Source organism: Ostrea edulis, chromosome 5 (assembly GCF_947568905.1).
Source record: "Ostrea edulis chromosome 5, xbOstEdul1.1, whole genome shotgun sequence".
Classification (NCBI taxonomy): domain Eukaryota; kingdom Metazoa; phylum Mollusca; class Bivalvia; order Ostreida; family Ostreidae; genus Ostrea; species Ostrea edulis.
In genome coordinates, this window is record NC_079168.1 from 89,273,709 (window position 1) to 89,294,378 (window position 20,670).

General features: G+C 39.8%; 3 protein-coding genes across 3 annotated transcripts; 1 reads left to right on the forward strand and 2 right to left on the reverse strand.

Moving 5' to 3' along the window:
- Positions 1–3,698: 3,698 nt before the first annotated feature.
- On the forward strand, positions 3,699–5,067 carry LOC125650531 (uncharacterized). Its single transcript, XM_048878909.2, has one exon. It carries the CDS (start codon positions 3,824–3,826, stop codon positions 5,039–5,041), a length of 1,218 nt encoding a protein of 405 aa, XP_048734866.2. The 5' UTR covers positions 3,699–3,823; the 3' UTR covers positions 5,042–5,067.
- Positions 5,068–5,089: 22 nt separating this feature from the next.
- Positions 5,090–11,316, reverse strand: LOC125650530 (uncharacterized). Its single transcript, XM_056139218.1, has 2 exons — positions 11,130–11,316; positions 5,090–6,585 (listed from the first exon to the last, which is right to left on the reverse strand). Exons 1-2 carry the CDS (start codon positions 11,252–11,254, stop codon positions 5,472–5,474), a joined length of 1,239 nt encoding a protein of 412 aa, XP_055995193.1. The 5' UTR covers positions 11,255–11,316; the 3' UTR covers positions 5,090–5,471.
- A 745-nt stretch (positions 11,317–12,061) lies between these two features.
- On the reverse strand, positions 12,062–15,727 carry LOC125650536 (uncharacterized). Its single transcript, XM_048878913.2, has 2 exons — positions 15,508–15,727; positions 12,062–13,168 (listed from the first exon to the last, which is right to left on the reverse strand). The coding sequence occupies exon 2, from the start codon at positions 13,107–13,109 to the stop codon at positions 12,087–12,089; it is 1,023 nt and encodes a 340-aa protein (XP_048734870.2). The 5' UTR covers positions 13,110–13,168; positions 15,508–15,727; the 3' UTR covers positions 12,062–12,086.
- Between the last annotated feature and the right edge of the window lie 4,943 nt (positions 15,728–20,670).

Here is a 20,670-nt window from a genome sequence, read left to right on the forward strand (position 1 = left end):
AGACCTGTCCCTATTGATTACAAGTGGAGACCTGTTCCTACTGATTACAAGTGGAGACCTGCCCCTACTGATTACAAGTGGAGACCTGTTCCTACTGATTACAAGTGGAGACCTGCCCCTACTGATTACAAGTGGAGACCTGTTCCTACTGATTACAAGTGGAGACCTGATTACAAGTGGAGACCTGTTCCTACTGATTACAAGTGGAGACCTGCCCCTACTGATTACAAGTGGAGACCTGTTCCTACTGATTACAAGTGGAGACCTGTCCCTACTGATTACAAGTGGAGACCTGTCCCTACTGATTACAAGTGGAGACCTGTCCCTACTGATTACAAGTGGAGACCTGTTCCTACTGATTACAAGTGGAGACCTGTTCCTACTGATTACAAGTGGAGACCTGTTCCTACTGATTACAAGTGGAGACCTGTTCCTACTGATTACAAGTGGAGACCTGTCCCTACTGATTACAAGTGGAGACCTGTCCCTACTGATATTCTCTTTCAAAACATTTATTCAAACCGCTAAAGAGAGAATTGATTAAACTTGTATAAATGTCCCTAAGATAGTACATTTTGAGCATTATTTGTTTTAACTACATGTATTATTGTTTTGTTTATTTTTTTTTAAAATTATCATACATGAAAGAAAACCGCTAAGAGTTTAAAAATCCCACCAAAGAGCCCTGGTAAGTGCAGTCAAATTCAACTGCAAAATCAACCTAATTTCAGAATCTTTATTTGAAAATGAATAGTGTGATACCTCGATCCATAGTTTTCCTTTTTGCTATGATATTCCAAGTTGTATTTACATATATGTTTTTAACACAAATGCCCCTCAAAACGAAGAATGAATGGTGTGAAAAGAAGACTTGATTGTACTAAAAACAATCAGACCAAAGGACTACCAACATCCAAAAAGAGGATAAGTAAAAAAGCTATTTCAATAAAAAAAAATATGAAGATAACGAATAGTGATCAATCTCATAAATCCCACAAAGAATGCAAAAGTAAGGGTATGGTGAACACGGACATCTGGATACACCAGAGGTGGGATCAGGTGCCTTGAAGAAGTAAACATCCCTTGTTGACTGGACAAACCCAGTGTGAGCTCTACTGAATAATCTGTAGCCAAAATCAGGAAAAACAGCTTTCTTTCTCTTGCTTCTGCCTTAAATTTCTGTGTGGCAAGTAATGAAGTATGTGCAATTTTTACACACAAGGGAAGTTCAAATGCTATATTTATCGTGGATTTGAAATTCTATGTGTATTTGAGCCCCATGCACGTGGCAGTGAAGCTAGTTGCTAATAAAGACTGTAATGCTGTTTCGATGACAATGTGTGGGTTTTCAAACTTAGATTTTGATTTGCTTTTATGTTTGTTTGTTTTTTCACTTTCAAGGCACCGATTTTTCTCTAGCAGCATAGGATTTAAACAGCATACATGTAGATGTAGATGTAGCATTATTATCTTTATGACATTTTGTATCGCTCGTCATCCCGTTTCAGTACTTTGATTAGTTTCAAGGTTTCACAATTTACAAAATCATTGACATTTCTGAACATAAATTGTTCATACATTTAAAAGATATATATTTAAATGTTAATGAGTTTGAAGTCAAATATTTGGGAGGGGTGTTACTGGACTCACCGACTCGACAAATCACTGAAAGACAACAGGTAGATGACGACCGCCTTGCTCCACAATAGACGAGATAGTGATGGTAATCTATTTAGAATACTCTCAGTGCACTTTCAGCGGTCGCTACCACACGCAATATTATATCGCTTGTGTTCGAATTTACTATCAAAGAGTAGATCCAAAGCGATACAACCCTCTGTGGTGGTTACTTTCTTTAAAATGGAATGAATCTCGGTACCGTCTAGAATATGTTTGTTACTTTGTGATCGTGAATTAGCAATTGAGCCCCAAACCATACATTTTTTCGGTAGTTGGGGCATCTCACCCCGACGTTTACATCAGTACCTTTAGGAGTAAGTCAGGGTGATTACGTAAAACTCAGTCTTTTAATGATAAAACGTAAACCTGTATTTTAATGATATCCCATAAACGTACAATGTCATCCTATCGGAAGACAAACAAGAGGCCCATGGGCCACATCGCTCACCTGAGTCACCTTGGTCCATATCAGAAGATTTTCCATATCTATTTGCATGTAAAACCGTAGTCCCTATTATGGCCCCAAACCTACCCCTGGAGGCCATGGTTTTTGCAAACTTGAATCTACACTATGTCAGAAAGCTTTCATGTAAATGTGAACTTCTTTGGCCCAATGGTTCTTGAGAAGAAGATTTTTAAAGATTTTCCCTATATATTTGTATGTAAAACTTTGATCCCCTATTGTGGCCCCATCCTACCCCAGGGGGCCATGATTTTAACAAACCTGAATCTGCACTATATCAGAAAGCTTTCATATAAATCTCAGCTTTTCTGGCTTAGTGTTTCTGGGAAGAAGATTTTTAAAGATTTTTCCTATATATTTGTATGTAAAACATGACACAAACTGTGCTAACCCTGAGGTGATTAAAATCGTTTTTTAATCGATGTAGAGATGGCGTTTGTGTTTATAAACCTCTTTTACCGGAATGACACGGGGTGTTTGAACAACTTGACATGGATACGACAGAAAGGTAAGTCATTGAGAATATTTGGATAATCTGTCATTGGGTCGTTCATCTATTGAAAGGTGAAGATAACGAAAAGTGATCAATCTCATTACTCCTATAAGCAATACAAAAAAGAGTATGTTTTTTTTCCCCTAAGAAATCATGGCAAAGCAGAACATTAGTTTTAAATACCCAACAAAACTACATCTGAGCTGCATTGTACACTCATCCGTATCTTATGGTTGCATTTTGCTGAAAGGTTGGACACGAGGTTCACCACCCCTCTCTCTTTCCACCCCGTGCTCTCAGACACCTTTGCGATTTTAGAATACATGTATATCTTTTTAAAATCCCAAACATCATATCATACACTTCTTTTCTTTCCCTCCTCTTCTCGCTATTCCACATCATAACCCGGGCAACCCTCTCTTTACACCATTATTAATAAGCCCATGATTATATCGTTAAAGTATTATGTTGCCGAAGTTTTGATTCATCCCTGCACTTCAATGACAAAGGGCTAGAATCATTGGTTAATCGGGTTTGAAATTAAATCGGATTAACATGACACAAACTGTGCTAACCCTGAGGTGATTAAAATCGTTTTTTAATCGATGTAGAGATGGCGTTTGTGTTTATAAACCTCTTTTACCGGAATGACGCGGGGTGTTTGAACAACTTGACATGGATACGACAGAAAGGTAAGTCATTGAGAATATTTGGATAATCTGTCATTGGGTCGTTCTCTACTTCTAAATTAAAAAAACCAAAGATTTCAAGTGATTGGTACATAGCCTTCTCTAAAAAGATACAAATTCAAGACAAAGAATAAACTCCAGTGCATTTTTTGGTGGAGGATGTCGCTAATAAATATAATGAGTAAAATCTATTCAAATTATCCATTGATTTGCCTGTCGCAATAATGCAGCTCGAATTGCAACTTGATAATTCTTTAATCCCATCTGCATGTAAAGGTGCCCCGAAGTCAAAAACAGGAAAATGAAAAAAATCAGTTCTAATTCTTTAATTTTATTTAATTCCAATTAAATTGGACGGATAATATAGAATTAATCCTTTTAAACATTACGTTTCTTTCAATTAAGAGTGATATTGTGGTCCGTCTTTAGGATTTGGGTTGCTTAAGGTTGCTCTTACTTGTTGATATGCAGCATATGTCAGTGGTTTCATAGAACAACATGAACGTTTTTCAGACAAGGATGCCATTTCGAAAGCAACTGAAATCCTGTCAACCACAAGCGTTCGGGAAAAACGCGTTGTTACAGAAGCAGTATGAACGACAGTATAGCAGACTGGAAAGAGAGCGGAAATCGACACAGAGGCAGATCCAAATTACCGAGGAGAAGTGTGTTCACTCCGTATACAATCTCCTACAGGAGGCCGAGTTATATGAACAAGAGAAAAAACAAAAACAAGAGGAAGAAAAGGTAAAACGGGCTGAGAAAGAGCGCAAAAATCCGGTGTTTTATTACGAAATAGAGAACGAATATGTTCCTAAGCAACCAGAAACAAAAATAGTCCGAGGTCGTCCGATGACAGCATCAGTGAACACTCGTAAAATAGGTACACAACATAACGAACTAAGAAAACGCCCTTCTTCTGCTAGTCCCGCTCTTTGTTGTCAAAATGGAGGCCCTGCATCCACAGCAATTAATGTTCAACGAATTTCTAGTGCCGAAAGTTCTCACAGCCGACTCTCCAGCGCAAGCTCGTATGGTTCTGTTCAAAACGAAAACGTTTTCGATTCAAGACCAAGCTCCGCGGACATTGGGCCTATTTCTGCAAATACGGGGACTAACCTAAAACTATGGCAACTTAACGTTAAAAGGAACAGTGAAGGTAAGCCGTCTGCTGTAAGGAGGGGTAGTTCAGCAAGATCGGTCCGATCTGTGGAAGAGTCGTCCGAAACCTTTCAGGATCCGGAGACGATGAATACTTTTGCACGACCGAAAACTGCCGATAGGTACCGGCGTCGGCGCCCTGATGACGAACTCTCGGAGTACTGGAATCGGCGCGTGGCGAATATAATCCGTAAGTGGGACCTTCGGGACAGTGACCAATACACCAAAGATCTGAAGGTCGTCAAGGACATCGGGCCTCCTCCCTACAGAAAACTTGATTCCAGAACAGGACAGGTTGAACGGTTTATTCAGAAATATTCCGGAAAGTACCGTTCCTTGTTAAGACAGACAACATCGCCGGCTTTACTAGACAATCGACAAAAAAGAAGTGAGAAGATAAGCAGACAGGACCTAGCAAGCATTAATGCGGATACCGCTAAGTACAAAAAGAATACCAAATTTCTTCTGAGTAAAAGCAGAGAAATAAAGCTGTTCATAGAGAATCTTCCTGGAGTGGACAAATCACAAAATCTTCTTAATTCGTCAAATCCCTGATCCCATTCTCTTATGTAAGCAGATTATTAAGAAAATAAAGGCGGTCAATTGACACTAATCACACATGTTTATTTTGTTGAACACAATAATATAGGACATGTACTTTGATGTAAAAAAAAAATGTAAATCCGATAATGTGACATAATATATGTTCTCTCTCCCCCATACTATATAAAAGAAATCAAATCTTTCATAGTGCAACCTAGGACACTCGTTAGTAAATAACACCATATCATAGGCAGGGACCTATATACTAGTATATAGGTCCATGATCATAGGTCATTATGAGTGTAAAATTGATATTTGTATGACACAGAAAATGTGTTCGTTGTGATATAACAATCTTATTTTTTTAAATATCAACATGCATCGTGTTTATAAAGATGTCTCGAGTTTCATTTTTGTTTGCTTTATCTTTGTGCTAAACATTTTATCTTGGTGGTCGACCAGTCGTCACGTGACTCATTTCTTCTCTTATATTGGTGCTCCTGCGCACAAGCCTTCTAATGGACGTTTCCTTCCGGTGTAAGTCAGCTTGAATTGTAGCGAGCTCGGACTGGCGGACTTTCACTTTCTCCCGTTCTCGCTGTTTAGACAGACACTGTTTGTCCAGGTCGTAGTATGTGACACCTGGAATAAACACCCACTTGTATTTGGAGACAGTGTTTTGAAGAAAACTGCGCGTGCGTGACGATGCCTTACTTTGCGGACAGGGAATGCATGATTGTGGGCGCGGTTCTGTCTGCTCTTCATCTCCACCATCTGGCCCTGAAACTTTGAAAAGTTTATTGATACGCTTCAGAAAATATTCAGCCTCTATGTCAGACGTACTTTTGCTGACACTTGACTTTTCACAGTCCTCCCCTTTGCTTGTATTTGTTGTACTGCTCCTTTCCGTCTGAGGCCGATGTCGTGGAGAGTCAGTGGAATTTTCCTTGCCCCGATCCTTCGACGAGGTGGGGTTTGTAGCACTTTTATATAGTCTTGGCACGATATGAGCACGGAAACCAGCAATTGAGGTTGTTTTAACCTTAGGTTTGCTTTTCTCTGACACTTCATCCATTTCTTTGAACAAAGTTGTTCGACTTCTGGTAACTGCAAATTTTTGTTGTCCTTTAGATATACTGGTCTTTCTGATATTTGACTGAGATGGCAGATCTCCCAGCACGAACGTGGCACTCCGTTTCAGACGAGTTTTAGTTTTGGCTCCACGAAGTGACTTCATCTGATCTTCGTCGTTGTCTTGGCTTTTCCGTAAACTGATCGTAGGGATCTCGGGTCTTTTCAGAAAATGTTCATCGGATTTCTTATTTTTGTCCAGTTTCTCGTTCTCTATTGTCTCCGCCTCTTTCAAAAGAGAGTAATGGTTCAGAATATTGTCAACAGTTTTAGCTTTAATTTGATTTTTCGCGTGGTCTAAATCTTTTTTGTAGGACCGGCACCTTTGACGGTAGATTCCTTGGGCCACCTGATTGCGTTTCCGAGTAATGTCTTCTGTCAGACGTCCGAATGGACGTTCTCCAATCTCTTTAGCTTCGGGGATCCTGAAAAATAGCAAAGGGTATCTTTATCGCCTAATATCTAATAAATACACAAACAAGAACTCCATGGGCCAAAACGCTCACCGATATGAATCATATTGATCCATAAGCAGCACGTGCCAATGGCGGATTTAGAGGGGACCTGGGTCTCCTTTTTGTGACCAAAAATAAAAATGAATTGTAGAACAACAGCAAAAGTATAAGATTTTACATTATATATATAAACAATCACATTGTATTCACTGTAATTCATTGATTTTATTATGCATAATGTATAGCTAGACTGGAGCCCCTAGCCTAGGGGATCCCTTTAAACAAATCCTGGATAAGCAACTGCATGTGGAACCTTAATCATGAGCCTACACTAAACCAAGATTTACAGTACCCGTCATCGGCTGAACATTTTTATGAATTGTAATTAATCTAATTGCTGATGTAAGGAAGATTTTAAAATATTTCATCGGACCTTTACTGTCTTATAACTCATTCAAACAAATGAAAGCTATATTTTTAAAAGTTACAATATCATTTTTTAAAATTGCATAGCCAGGCGCATGGCTGTCATGTAAACCTGGGCTTGCACATTATTCGGTGACCAAAAAAAAAAAAAAAAAAAAAAAGTAGGAAAAACTGGGTCAGTGAGAGAAAAATAACGCCGGTGTCTACATGTACTACGTCACTACGAAGGGTTAAAGCGTACTTACGAAGCAGCATGGGTCAGGAGAGATTTTCGTCTTTTTCTATTCTCCACATTCATCGGGATGAAGACATAGATACAGATAAAGACGTTGACATTTTCTTATCATCAAAGAACAGAAGATTGTAACGAAATTACATGAATTGAATGAAATATCACCTGAAAGAAGTTTTCGGGTGTTTTCTTTCAAGTTGTTATTTTCTGATCGACCCTTCGCAGTTTATTGCTTCCCCCCCCCCCCCCCCCCCCCCATTCAACATGCATACATTGGGGCATGAAAAATTTAATAGGTTTGGGCAACTGATTTGGGCACGGGATGCATTTTTGAAAATCATGTCTCTTCAGTGATTCTTAAAAGTGTGGTCAATTATTAAATATGTTCTATTAAAAAAGAAGCTTTTGAAAAGCATTTTAGGGGACCCTGATTTGCTTACATTGTTTTCCGTCGGGGGCTTCGACCCCTGAACCCCCAACCAGGGCTCTGCCATGGACCCGCTGGGGACCTAGGGCGGCCAGACCCCTCGCCTGTATGGGCTACCACTTCCAAACAGGGCTAGCTATGCACCTGGTAGATAGAATGTCTATAGTTAAAGTGAGAATGTCCTACGGACCCGGTTTAACGATAGATTGATTGATTTATCAAATATTGATTAACGTCCCTCTACAGAATCTTTCACTATATGGAGACGTCCCCACTGCCGGTGAAGGTCTTCCACTTTAGGCCTATATTTGAAGCTCTATGCTCGGCGTTTACCGCCATTAAGCAGTGAGGGTTCTTTAGCGTGCCACACTCACTGTGGCACGGGACATGCGTTTTAAAGGTTATCTCCGAGGACCCGTGACATTCACACCTGATGCCGAGCGTTTGGTGATGGACCTGTCACTACATGTTTTAACGACTTGGGTATGTCGCAACCGGAATTCGAACCCCAACCTTCCGCATGCGGGGCAAAAGTTCTACCTCTAGACCACCGCGGCGGTCACCTGTTTCATCACCAGGTTCAAGCCGGTTGATACTTCCGGTAGCCTGCAAGTATTTTTTCGACCGGAAAGTAGCCAGGATCACCCGATGAATCTAGAGCGGGCACGTGGAAAACAATATGGCGGAAAATGGAGATTAACATTTTCTTGCTCGTGATTTATCCATTTTCCATACTTTGAAAGAGTTTAATTTATGAGGTAAGTTTTCTGACATTATTGTTTCTGTGTGCTCGATGATACGATCAGCAATGCCTCTCTGTGGAAGTTAAAGCCCAGTCCGCCATTTTTGTGAACAAAAACTGATTATCAAGTATGATTTATAAACTGACATGGGAACATTTTATGAAATCTGTTTTGCTTGTTCTTCGAAAATTACGTAATTTTAGTTTTTACATTTTGATATAAATTCTGCTGATTTCCCACTCGTTTCCGCAAGACAAACCGGGTCAAAAAGTCATGTGATTAAAGTGAACCGCGTCGCCCGGATGTCCGAAACAAGTGCGCTTCGGGGTCATGACACACTGTTCCTAAAGCAGGCTACAAAGTTTCGATCTCCATGTAACTTATGAATTCTGTACTTGCTTCGACATATTATTCACGTGTATTGTTATATGTATGTTGAAATGCATTGATTTTATATCCTCAAAATTGTATCTGTATGTCTACTCACCCTCTACTGTATTATTTGTATATACATGTATTTGTAAATATTTTGTATTTATAACCGATGAGCTGTATACGGTAGCTTAAGGAAATAAAGAATCTGAATCATTTAGTCACAAGAAGTGTCTCTTGATAATTAAGTGAGTTGTGATCTAAACAATTATTCTTAATTTTTTCTTAATACCAGAGTTCTCGGCTCATTCTGGTTCTGTGACGATGAGGGGAAAAAGAAATCATTTAAGGAGGACATTGCCAAGCTTTTAACCAAATATAGACTTCTAATGTCTCATAATTACACAAATTATGAACTAGGGTCAAAATAGGATTGAACGACAGACGATGGACAGGTTCCACACTGGGGCTGCACACTTCAGAAAGGGATCAGGAATTTCACAATTTTGGTAGAGGCCTCTGATGCATTTTCACTATACAGCCAGTCTCTGTGCTATGGCCAAACACTAGGCTACGAACCCCTAAATGAGAATCACGGATTATGATAGAGATCTGCCCATCCATCATTACTATACACTCAGTTTAGTTGTTTGATGCCAAGGATTATAAAAACAGAAATTTTTATAATCCTTGACCCAAGAGCCTTTGACCACAGGCTTCTCTCCACATTACTTTGCTGACCCAAGAGCTTTTGACCACAGGCTTCTCTCCACATTACTTTGTTGTCCTCATGTTGCTTGTCTGGTGTTCTGTTTGCTGTTCCTTCACCCATACACGTTATATAAACATATGCACACCATTATCTGCGAAGAAGCTGAATACTAATATGTTCCAATACAGACGTAAACAGATTTCATAAGGTCAATCGAATGTACACAGGTGACCTAGAAATCCAATAATATCAGGGCTACCATTAACCAAACAATATACATGCATTTTCAGTTAAGCTTAGTGTATCATGGCTCTCAGAGTTTGTTTGATTGACTGATTGAATATTGTTTGAGGTCCCACTCGAGAATATTTCATTGATATGGAGACGTCACCATTGGCGGTGAAGGGCTGCAAAATTTAGACCTATGCTCGGCACTTACGGCCTTTGAGCAGGGAGGGGCCTTTACCGTGCTAAACCTGTGGTTTCATCCGAAGAACCGTTCCATTTAGTTACATCTTACGACAAGCAAGGGGGTAGTGAGGACCTATTCTAATCCGGGTCCCGACGAGAAACAAAGTTTTTGATGGGATACGGTAGGGATATGAAGGCATTATTTTAGAACAGGGCTGCTATTTGGCTAAATAGAGTAATTTAAGTAGGATATGCTCATTTAAGCAAACCAGCACTGAATTGATGCACAGAATAAGTGCAATTAAGTTTTTATATGGGATTGTACAGAAAACTAATTATCCCCAAGAACTAAATTTAAATACTGAAACACTTCGGAGTTAATAATGAATTCTAAGGGGGACAGAATTCAGGGACAGAAACAAAACCACAATGTTTCAATTCAATTCCTTCTCTTCTATTATAGCTGCAGATTTTCCAGCTGGCAACATCGGGATCTAATTATAAACCACCAGCTTCCTACATGGCCACACTAAAATGTTTAACGTTTACACAAAAATGAACAAGGAACCTCAGATGAGCGTTGCGACCCATAGGTCCCTCATAAATTATTGTTGTTGTCTACTGTTTAAAACAGAGTCGAATTTTACACAATTTAGCACACACCACGCAGTAAAATTCATTCTAACTCGTGAATGTTGTACAAGAAATATTTTCCCAATCAGTGACTTACTAGTATGCGGAAGCGTTCAATTTTTTAAAAATAATTTTATAGGGCTTCGACATTGCACGTAAGTAGTGGTGAACATTATTAATTGATATCAATTAAAATTATATAATAATAAAAATGATAAATTCCTTTGCCCCCCCCCCTCCCCCAAAAGAAGATCAGATAGGTTTTGAGAATTCATTCCAATTCAACTCTTTAATTTCTATTCACAGTACTATAACACAGTTTGACTTACAGCATTCTCACAATGTCGGGGATCTTGAGGTGTCCATGGGACACGAGTGGACCCAGGACGCCTGGCATTGTGAGAATGGTCTAACAGCCTATAACATGATTAAAGTTTTACCAAATGTGTACATTTTTCTTATTATGATATAAACAGAAATAAAAAATATAAAAACAGAACACTATCTAGCACGATACCATTTAAAATAAATATGGTATGTTTCGGTTTATACATGTACCTGCTGACAGGTGCGTTGACGTTCTGTTCTGCTCTGTACATGCAGTTAAAGCAGATACACCACTGCTCACTGCTCACATCGTCAGCAGGCCCACTTTCAGCCGTACAGCAGTTTGGTGGGTCCATTGCGAAAACAACACTTATTATCAGTCCGTATTCACTTCAGCATTTCATATTTGATAAAAAAAAAAAAAATTGCACGAGAATTTTAACCAGGTAACGCCAGACTTCAGGCGATAGAATGAAATATGTAACATTTGTATATCTCTGTGATTTTTATTATATATACAGTACACAGTATGATCATTTCTATAGCAGCAATACAAATGACATTAGTCGTATTTCACCGACTTTGTCATTTGATACTCCAGTGAAATAGAGACAGAATGGTGTCGGGAGTTACAGCTGATAGGATCTGAAAGGAATGGTTACAAAGACACGGGGGTGAGTAACCGCTCGTTACAGCGGACACATTGTCTGTACCCAACACTTGTTCACCAGTTGGTTGCAAGTCAGGCCCGAATTTGGACGTGTGAATTCAAGCAAATGTGTGATTTTGGACTAACCTTGTCATACAAATAGATGGTGTATTTTTACAGTTTCAGACGAGGAAGGAATTCTACTTGGTATTGCAGACTCTTTCGCAAGCCTAGAATAACATGTATTTAGCTTCAGTCGAATTTATACAAGTTATGAATTTTTAGTTTTATCGGAACTGGGGGGGGGGGGGGGGATTTGCAAGTGATTATTGGGTATTCCTAATGGATCAATGGTATGTCTTACCTCTACTTAGTAGACAACAAGGAACCAACGAGTGGACCAGATTTACGATGTATATAATACTCCCACCCCCAAAAACTCCAACAAACTGACCCCGTGGTTTATCAACTGGTTTTAATTGCAGCCTCTTCATAATGAATAAGAATGAAAGAAAACAACAGAATGAATATAAATCAGACTAATTATGGATCATGTCATCACAGTTAAAAAAGAACGACTCCTCTTTCATCATTCTCTCTATCTCTAGGAGTGTTTCTTTGGGTAAGTTCTCGTGCACCTCAGACAAATATTTACTAATCGTGAAACTGGAGTCTTTCTGTTCACTGTCTTTACACTTCCTGTTGTCTTCGGTTTGCGCTGATTTTGGTGGAAGCTCTATCGTCTGCTTTGCAAGTGAGATTGCTGGTAAAGTAGAAAGATCGAAACTATTCCTGGGCGGCATTTTCGGTCGCTCTTTTGCAGAATGTCTTTCATTTGGTTCTTTTTCGACATCATCGTTCATCGTACAGCGAGGTGCACTGTTCACGGTGTCCTTGTTTATAACTGGCAAGGAAAATTCCCTGATCATCTTCAGATCTTTCCACCGTTGGGATGACAACTTGGATTTCGACGCACCAAGACGAGGTTGTTTGTCGCCTGTATCGTTTTGGCCTTCCTCTGAATCAGAAACTTTGATCTGGGGTAGAGAAATGTGACCTTTGTCTGAATTATTCCCTAAAAGTGTTAAATTTTGGATCGAATCAAGCATCATTTTCAGATCTTTATCGTTATCTTGCTCAACTTTGGACAACCTCTTCGTGAAGGTTTTCTTCCGTATGTGATTCCTCCTGTTCTGTTGCATCTTTTCTCTCTTCTTGCGCTTTTTGAGTTCCTTCATGGCGTTACGTGCTTGAGTCAATATGTATGAAGTAGTTTTGACCACTCCATCGTCTTCGTTTGAATGAATGGAACGCTGTCGTTTCGACGGAAACACTTTTTTGGCCACATTATCTGTGAATTCCGGTCCAAATATATTGTCTATGTCTTGCGCGGCCTTGAACATCTCATGCACGTCCCGCCGTGCGTTTTCCGTCTCCACAAACAATGACTGCCGGCGCCGCATGACTTGGCGGTCTATCTTTTTGATATTCTTTTCTAGCTCTATTTCCAGTTTTTTGTGTAGGGAGAGGTACTTAAATCCGGTGGAGGATATCTCGCCCATTGCTGAACTCTACTGTTCTACACTGTTTTGATGACTGCAGTCGTGGCACGGATGGCTTTCTATTGAATTATTAATTAATAAATACACTGACCAATAAGTGTAAAGCGATTTTCATGTTTGGTCAAAGTAATAGTTTATGTTTAAAAGATTATGAACAGATTAGAGCCGAACTCACAATGCCTGCACTTTTACTCAGTAATCGTTCGTACGCTCAATTTATCCGGTGGAATGTACAGGTCTGGTCTAAACAAAACACATATCTTGTTTTGCCGACAGCCTGCCGTAGATATTGAATTCGTCGGGATTTATTAATTTACAAAAATTACATAAATCAATGTTTCAACAAATACTCATTGTGAAAATAATATACCAAATATAAATATAAAATGCATTACGTTAGAATTACAAGAGCATGTTCTAAGAATACTAAAAAATGCACGTATATATATTGAAAATCGAGTACAATGCAAACACCCCCCCCCCCCTACGGTAAGGGAGAAATAATACTATCTCGAGCCTCCATAGCTGTTCACGAAAAAACCGGCAAACCGGGAAAAACGTGCCCTCTAGACATAGGCGACTCATTCTGCACTAGAATGTATTAGAAATCAAATTGTTAAAACCAATAAACAAATTGAAAATTTGGAGAACTTGTGCAAAATGTTTCATACCAGATGCTAAGCAAGCTCATATGAGAAAATATACAATGCAAGAGGCTGCGCTGTGTACTCGATAATACATATTCCATTTTCTCAAAATTCAGATACATAATGCAAATCAATCATCAAAATTTAAAAAAAAAAAGTATGCAACATTTCCTTAAATGTTAAAAGAAAATTCAATGCGCACTGCTTGGTTGCTAGGCTGGAAGTGACCACTGTATCAACTAGAAGCGCGAATAGCGCACGTGAAACACTGTCACTCCCTTTAACCAATCATATTGCTGTATCATTCCGCCAAGACAACAAATTTCTACTTTACTTCGAACCGTAGAAATTTTCTATTCTTTGTGTTATGCATGTGTAATATTGAACTGTACGAAAAAAGGTTTATGTTTAAAAGGAACAGACTTGTACATTGCATTATGGGTTAACGGACTGAATTCAGTTTCAAAGTGGGGGAGCCAGCCGGAGGAGGAGTTAGATGGATTTTTGCCCGATCGTCAACATCCTAAAAAAAAAAAAAAGGGGGGGGGGTCTGGTGCATTTCAAACTTACATTCCTCTCATTCACTACTATTATTAGAAATAGGGGGATGTCACCCAATATATTTCATTTGCAAATGAAATGACAGATAATGATTATTGTTAAAAAGGGGGTACCTCAGTTGTAAGGGCCTGGAATTATATTTACACATATTACTATCCTTCAACAAATCATCCACCTAAATGAGAGAGAGAGAGAGAGAGAGAGAGAGAGAGAGAGAGAGAGAGAGAGAGAGAGATGAATACATGTTAAACCAAATGTCTACACGGTGCTTCATTGTGTAGATTATTACATCCCACTTTTTATTTCCAAACTGACCTTCATGATTTATACCCTATATTTTTCTACCATGGTTAAAGGTTCTGATCCAATACGAATATTTCATTTTATCTGTTACTTACATCAACACTTAGATTAACATCCCCTCCTCTCCTCTACTTACATCAACAGCCCCTCCTCCCCTGCACTTACATTAACAGCCCCTCCTCCCCTGCACTTACATCAACAACCCCTCCTCCCCTACACTTACATCAACAGCCCCTCCTCCCCTACACTTACGTCAACAGCCCGTCCTCCTCTGCACTTACATCAACAGCCCCTCCTCCCTGCAATCCTCCTCTACATTTACATCAACAGCCCCTCCTCTTCTGCACTTACACCAACAGCCCCTCCTCCCTGCAACCCTCCTCTACATTTACATCAACAGCCCCTCCTCCTCTGCATTTCCATCAACAGCCCCTCCTCCCCTGCACTTACATCAACAGCCCCTCCTCCCCTGCGCTTACATCAACAGCCCCTCCTCCCCTACACTTACATTGACTGTCCCTCCTCCCCTGCACTTACATCAACAGACCCTCCTCCTCTGCACTTACATCGAGAGTCCCTCCTCCCCTGCACTCCTCCCCTAAACTTACATCAACAGCCCCTCCTCCCATAAACTTACATCAACAGCCCATCCAACCCTGCACTTACATCAACAGCCCCTCCTCCCCTGCAATCCTCCTCTACATTTACATCAACAGCCCCTCCTCCTCTGCACTTACATCGTTTGTCTCTCCTCCCCTGCACTTACATCAACAGCCCCTCCTCCCCTGCACTCCTCCCCTGCACTTACATCAACAGCCCCTCCTCCCCTGCACTTTTCTACTATATAATTTTAAAGAATGAATATTATCTCTAGAAATATGTATTACCTGATGAATTTTCAAAACACTGTGTAGAGTTGGAACATTAATCACAAATCACCGACTAAAACAGGACGCTGTCAAAAACATCACGAGGACATCGACTCTGTACTGCGATTTAGGTGAGGAGTATTTAATCAAAGTAAAAATACATCATCACTAATCGCAAGAAAAGGCTCATTTTATTTCGTAAAGCTGAAGTAATTATCAGTAAGGCATAAATATGTAATCTCCCTAGCTTCCGGTATTCCCAGAAATATGTAATCTCCCTAGCTTCCGGTATTCCCAGCGTATTTAAAGCACGAGATCTCGCGAGATCTTCCTTCTTCCATTCGGCTTCAAAGTTGTAGCTGCAAAATGTTTTGGATTACATTTCTATCGATTTTTAATTTATTGTACTTGTGCGTGCAGTAAATTTTCTAGTCCACCCATCAGGCTTTTGTATGTGTCCTGGGGTATGGAGAGCAGATCAACAGCCTCTCCGGGCGACATCGGCCTTGATAACAATGCAGACGAAACTTTGTCTCGTGGCAACGATTTTGATGCGTCGCCATTACGGCTGAAGAAAAGATGGGGCGATTTTGTCATCCCCAAAAAGAGGAATGACGATGAAGAAGGGGGAAACACTTACCCTTACTCCGATTCAGAATCGGATGCAGATTTTGTCCAGTATGGCGATTTGTCTGACGGCGAACTTTCGACCTTTTCACCACATAAATTGGCGGGATAATGTGCTGTGTGAACCTAAACGGTTTGTAAAGAAAAGTATGTGAATTTTGTTTACTACCCATCTTAATGATGAACGCATTAACGCAAGTGTGCTTGATAAACATCCCGTAACAGCCAATATTTTCCTCATTCCGCCCGAGGTTGATGCTTACATTGAAGACCTTGTAAATGACAAAAGCGCGTTTAAATTTCTGAAACTCCAGGACCAAGCTCTGTAACATGCACAGAAAAAAGTCTCTAGATGCATGGTCCCTCTGGCTGAGATTTGGGAAAAATTGGATGGGGCCCAAGATGGGGACAAATCAGGCAAATCCATTCAAGAAGTCACTGATCTCGTAGAATCATGGTGATAGGGCAGGTTAATTCTGCCTGTCTGTATGGAAGACGTTTATCATGGCTAGCTAAATTGTTTAAAAGTGTGGCCAACGCTAAAACCATTATCAAGGACCATAATGATGACTTTGATAGGGAAGCTAAACTCTTTGGATCAGATTTTTACGGAGTATTGGATCGTAAAGCCAAATACAGAAAACAAGCAAGAGAAATGGCAAAGGAAATGAGACCAGCAAAACGAACACGGCCCTTTCAAGAGGGACCCTCAGGCAACAGCAGTGTTTCCTCCTAGCCTCGAGGGTCATAGACCATGTGGAGGGCAAACAAACCCATTCAATAGAAAGAGGACAACCCAGCCTTTAAGGTAGTACTCTACATCGTCATAATGGCTGACTTCCTTTATAACATGGATGAAAAAATCGATATCAGCTATATTTAACTTTTCCTTTTCCATTTCCATTTAAATACCTAACCGAGTAGCTCAGTAGGTTAGAATATCGAATGCTGAACTGTAGGTCGCAGGTTCGAGTCCAGCAGAGGTTTTAATTTTTTTTTTCAGATCACCTTCTATTAAAACTGTAGTTTTTGACAAAATAAAGTAAATTTTCAACTTCAAAATATTGTTGTACACATCCTTCACTTTTCATCTACATCAAATTTCTCTGGTGTAGCATACCTCCTTAAAACTGCAAAGGCCAACAAACCCTTCAAAGCAAGGTATGTTTTGCCAAGTAGATATAGACATAAATACTTGTACAGCACAAGAAATGATTATTTTTAGCCGAGTTGCAACGAAGTTGAACTCGACTATTGGTTTGGTGATGCGGGCGGGCGGGCGGTTGGGCGTCAACAATTGGTTTCCGGATGATAACTCAAAAAGTTTTCAATCTAATCAAATAAAACTTTGGTATATTGTTGGGTACCAGGTAAGGAAGACCCCTATTGATTTTGGAGAAAAATGGTCAAAGGTCAAGGTCACAGTGACCGAATATAGAATGAAAATTTCAGAAAAATTTGGTTTCCGGATGATTACTCAGAAAGTTTAAATTCAAATCAAATGATACTTAAAGATATTATTATGTACCAGGTAAGGAAGACCCCTATTGATTTTGGAGAAAATAGGTCAAAAGTCAAGGTCACAGTGACCGAAAATAGTTTTAAAATTCCCAAAAAATTTGGTTTCCAGAGGATAACTCGAATTTTTTTAAAATTTGAATCAAATGAAACTTGGATATATTGTTGGATACCAGCAAAGCAAGGCCCTTATTGAATTTGGAGATAAAAGGTCAAAGGTCAAGGTCACAGTGACCGAAAATAGATTGAACACTTCTGACAAATATGGTTTCTCGACAGTAACTCGAAAAGTTTAAAACTGAAATTAGTTCTTCACAATTATAAATATGCCACATAATTTTTGACTTTACAATGTATCCCATGCAACTCGGCTCATGCACCCCTGGGTGCATACATTGATTTTTCTCGTATTTGGCTCATTGTTGATCTTGGGTGATGTTTTCAGTCTTTTTAATGCGCTGAACGAGCGCTCACTGGTGGCGTCAGTTGCAGGAAGTACCAAAATTATTTTGAGAATTTTGATGATCTCACCAAACCGAATATGTGTCGGCTTTTATTGTCCATCATGTGGGACACAAAACTCTTAGTCCCATTGACGTTTTCTCTAGATTTTTGGCATGTTTCAATGTATTGAAAATTAATTTCTGTGTGTGGGGTTCATTTATCAGCTTTGTTATATGAAAGGTCAAGATAGCGAACATTGATCAATCTCATAACTCCTATAAGCAATATAAAATAAATAGTTGAGCAAACACGGGCCCCAGGATATACCGGAGGTGGGATCAGGTGCCTAGGAAAAGTAAGCATCCCCTGTCGACCGGTCACACCCGCCGTGAGCCTTATATTTGATCAGGTAAACAAAATTATCCATAGTCAAAATCAGTGTGCCAAGAACGGTCTAACAATCGGTATGAAACACGTCAAACAGCATTTGACCCAATGATGGGTTGTATTGGCAAACTAGATCGTTATAACGACCATAGAATTTGCAAAATGCTGACTTTAAAGAGACTGTTAAAACCCCTGCACCATCAACTTGTTTTTCTGTACCCTGCCACGATTAAAAACTGATCATACGCAGAACAAGTTCTTGCGTATCGAATCAGTTGATATACATGTATATATACACCATAGGTGATAATGGAATATTGCTACATAAATATGGGAAGTTGACGATGGAGAGTCTGAAATCATTCCGTTTGTCATAAAGTTGAGATGTTAGTTTGCCGTTAATAATATCTATTTTCAATAAAATATCAAAGTATGAAGCAGAGGTGGATGACTCTGTGGTGTCTTTTATTTCGAATTGTATTTTTGGCAATGTTCATGGTATCGCTAAGGAATTCACATCCTTTATTAGGATTCCTACAAGCTTTATTAAGAGAATGACCATAACAGTGTATGTAAAGGAATCTGGGTTCAAGTGCATGATTTTGTGTTCCAACACTTGTCTTTGAAGCAGCCATGTGACCATGTCATTACACTGGCCTCGTACTTTGTTGATAGGTAGAACAAACCGCAAGAGGGTGTCTTAAATTGCTAGGGTTATTAACCTTAGTGTCAGCAAGACAATACATCCTTAATAAGTCTTCATGAGCTGTCAAATCCTGATCTACTCATCGAATGCACCCCCCCCCCCCCCCGACAAAAAAACCCCACTCAAGTTGTTCTATGAAGTTTCGCCTGCCATTGATGAAAAAATCCAGACAATTTGATCGAGAAAAACCTGTATTCCCATTATATCTACAGAATTTCTTTTTGTACCTCCGGATCAACATATTTATTTGTCTTGCGTTGTAGCCATTCCTGAAGTTGGGGTTCGCGTTTAGCCTCAAGCATTAGAAGTTGATGAAAAATTTAATCTCTCTCGTCTTTGTCATCCCGAAGAGCAAGAAACGGTAGTAAGTTGATGATTTTAAGCAAGTTCTCTCTGATGGACTTCTTCAAGATAACGCGCGTCTTTGAAGGGATTCTCCAATATACAATGTATTCACCTCCTCTTTAATAATAAACGTTCTGGTCATTGCCTCTTTATGATAATTTCTTTTCTTGTGTGCAGCATTTTTTGGGGGTTGCTTTTTTCCAGATTTTTGAAAGTTCTTCCTTTCTTTTGATAGCTGGATGTTTTGTTCTGGAATGATTTTATGTAATTGAAACAGAATGTAACATCTTTGTTCCCAACAATGTAAACATCGATCAAACCAGAAGGCATTGAAACATCTTTTTACCAAACATTTTTGCTTGAAAAATAATATTCCGTGGCTAATTTGGGGTGCTACCAATCTTTGGCGTATGCCACTTTTTCATGATCGACTTGAGCCTTTTGAACTGGTATTTCTGAGGTATCAACATCTGATGATGAAGGACCAATAGAGGAGACAACCTCTACATGTGTATCCGGACCAATAGAGGAGACAACCTCTACATGTGTATCCGGACCAATAGAGGAGACAACCTCTACATGTGTATCCGGACCAATAGAGGAGACAACCTTTACACGTGTATCCGGACCAATAGAGGAGACAACCTCTACATGTGTATCCGGACCAAAAGAGGAGACAACCTTTACACGTGTATCCGGACCAATAGAGGAGACAACCTCTACATGTGTATCCGGACCAATAGAGGAGACAACCTTTACACGTGTATCCGGATCTTTGTACGTCTCCCAAAATTACCTGTTTCAATAGATTCCTCATTTACTTTTAGCTCTAAGGATGGAGATTGACTATCTTGTTATACCCCCCGCAACAAGTTGGGGGGGGGGGGGTACTGGAATCGGGTTGTCCGTCTGTCCGTCCGTCTGTAGACGCAATGGTTTCCGGGCTCTAAAGCATTATCCTTTCCACCTACCGTCACCATATCATATATATGGACTACCCATAGGATGAAGATGTTCCCTATCGATTTTGGGGTCAAAAGGTCAAAGGTCAAGCGCACTGGACATGAAGTAGCAATATGGTTTCCGGGCTCTAAGCGTGATCCTTTCCACCTACAGTCACCATATCATACATATGGACTACCCATGGGATGAAG

Excerpts from the sequence above, each read along its gene's own strand:
- LOC125650536 (XM_048878913.2), bottom strand. The coding sequence starts at position 13,109 with ATGGGCGAGATATCCTCCACCGGATTTAAGTACCTCTCCCTACACAAA.
- LOC125650531 (XM_048878909.2), top strand. The coding sequence starts at position 3,824 with ATGAACGTTTTTCAGACAAGGATGCCATTTCGAAAGCAACTGAAATCC.
- LOC125650530 (XM_056139218.1), bottom strand. The coding sequence starts at position 11,254 with ATGGACCCACCAAACTGCTGTACGGCTGAAAGTGGGCCTGCTGACGAT. Across the intron at positions 6,586-11,129 it reads GTCAACGCACCTGTCAGCAG|GATCCCCGAAGCTAAAGAGA; the intron begins GTACATGTATAA and ends GCTATTTTTCAG.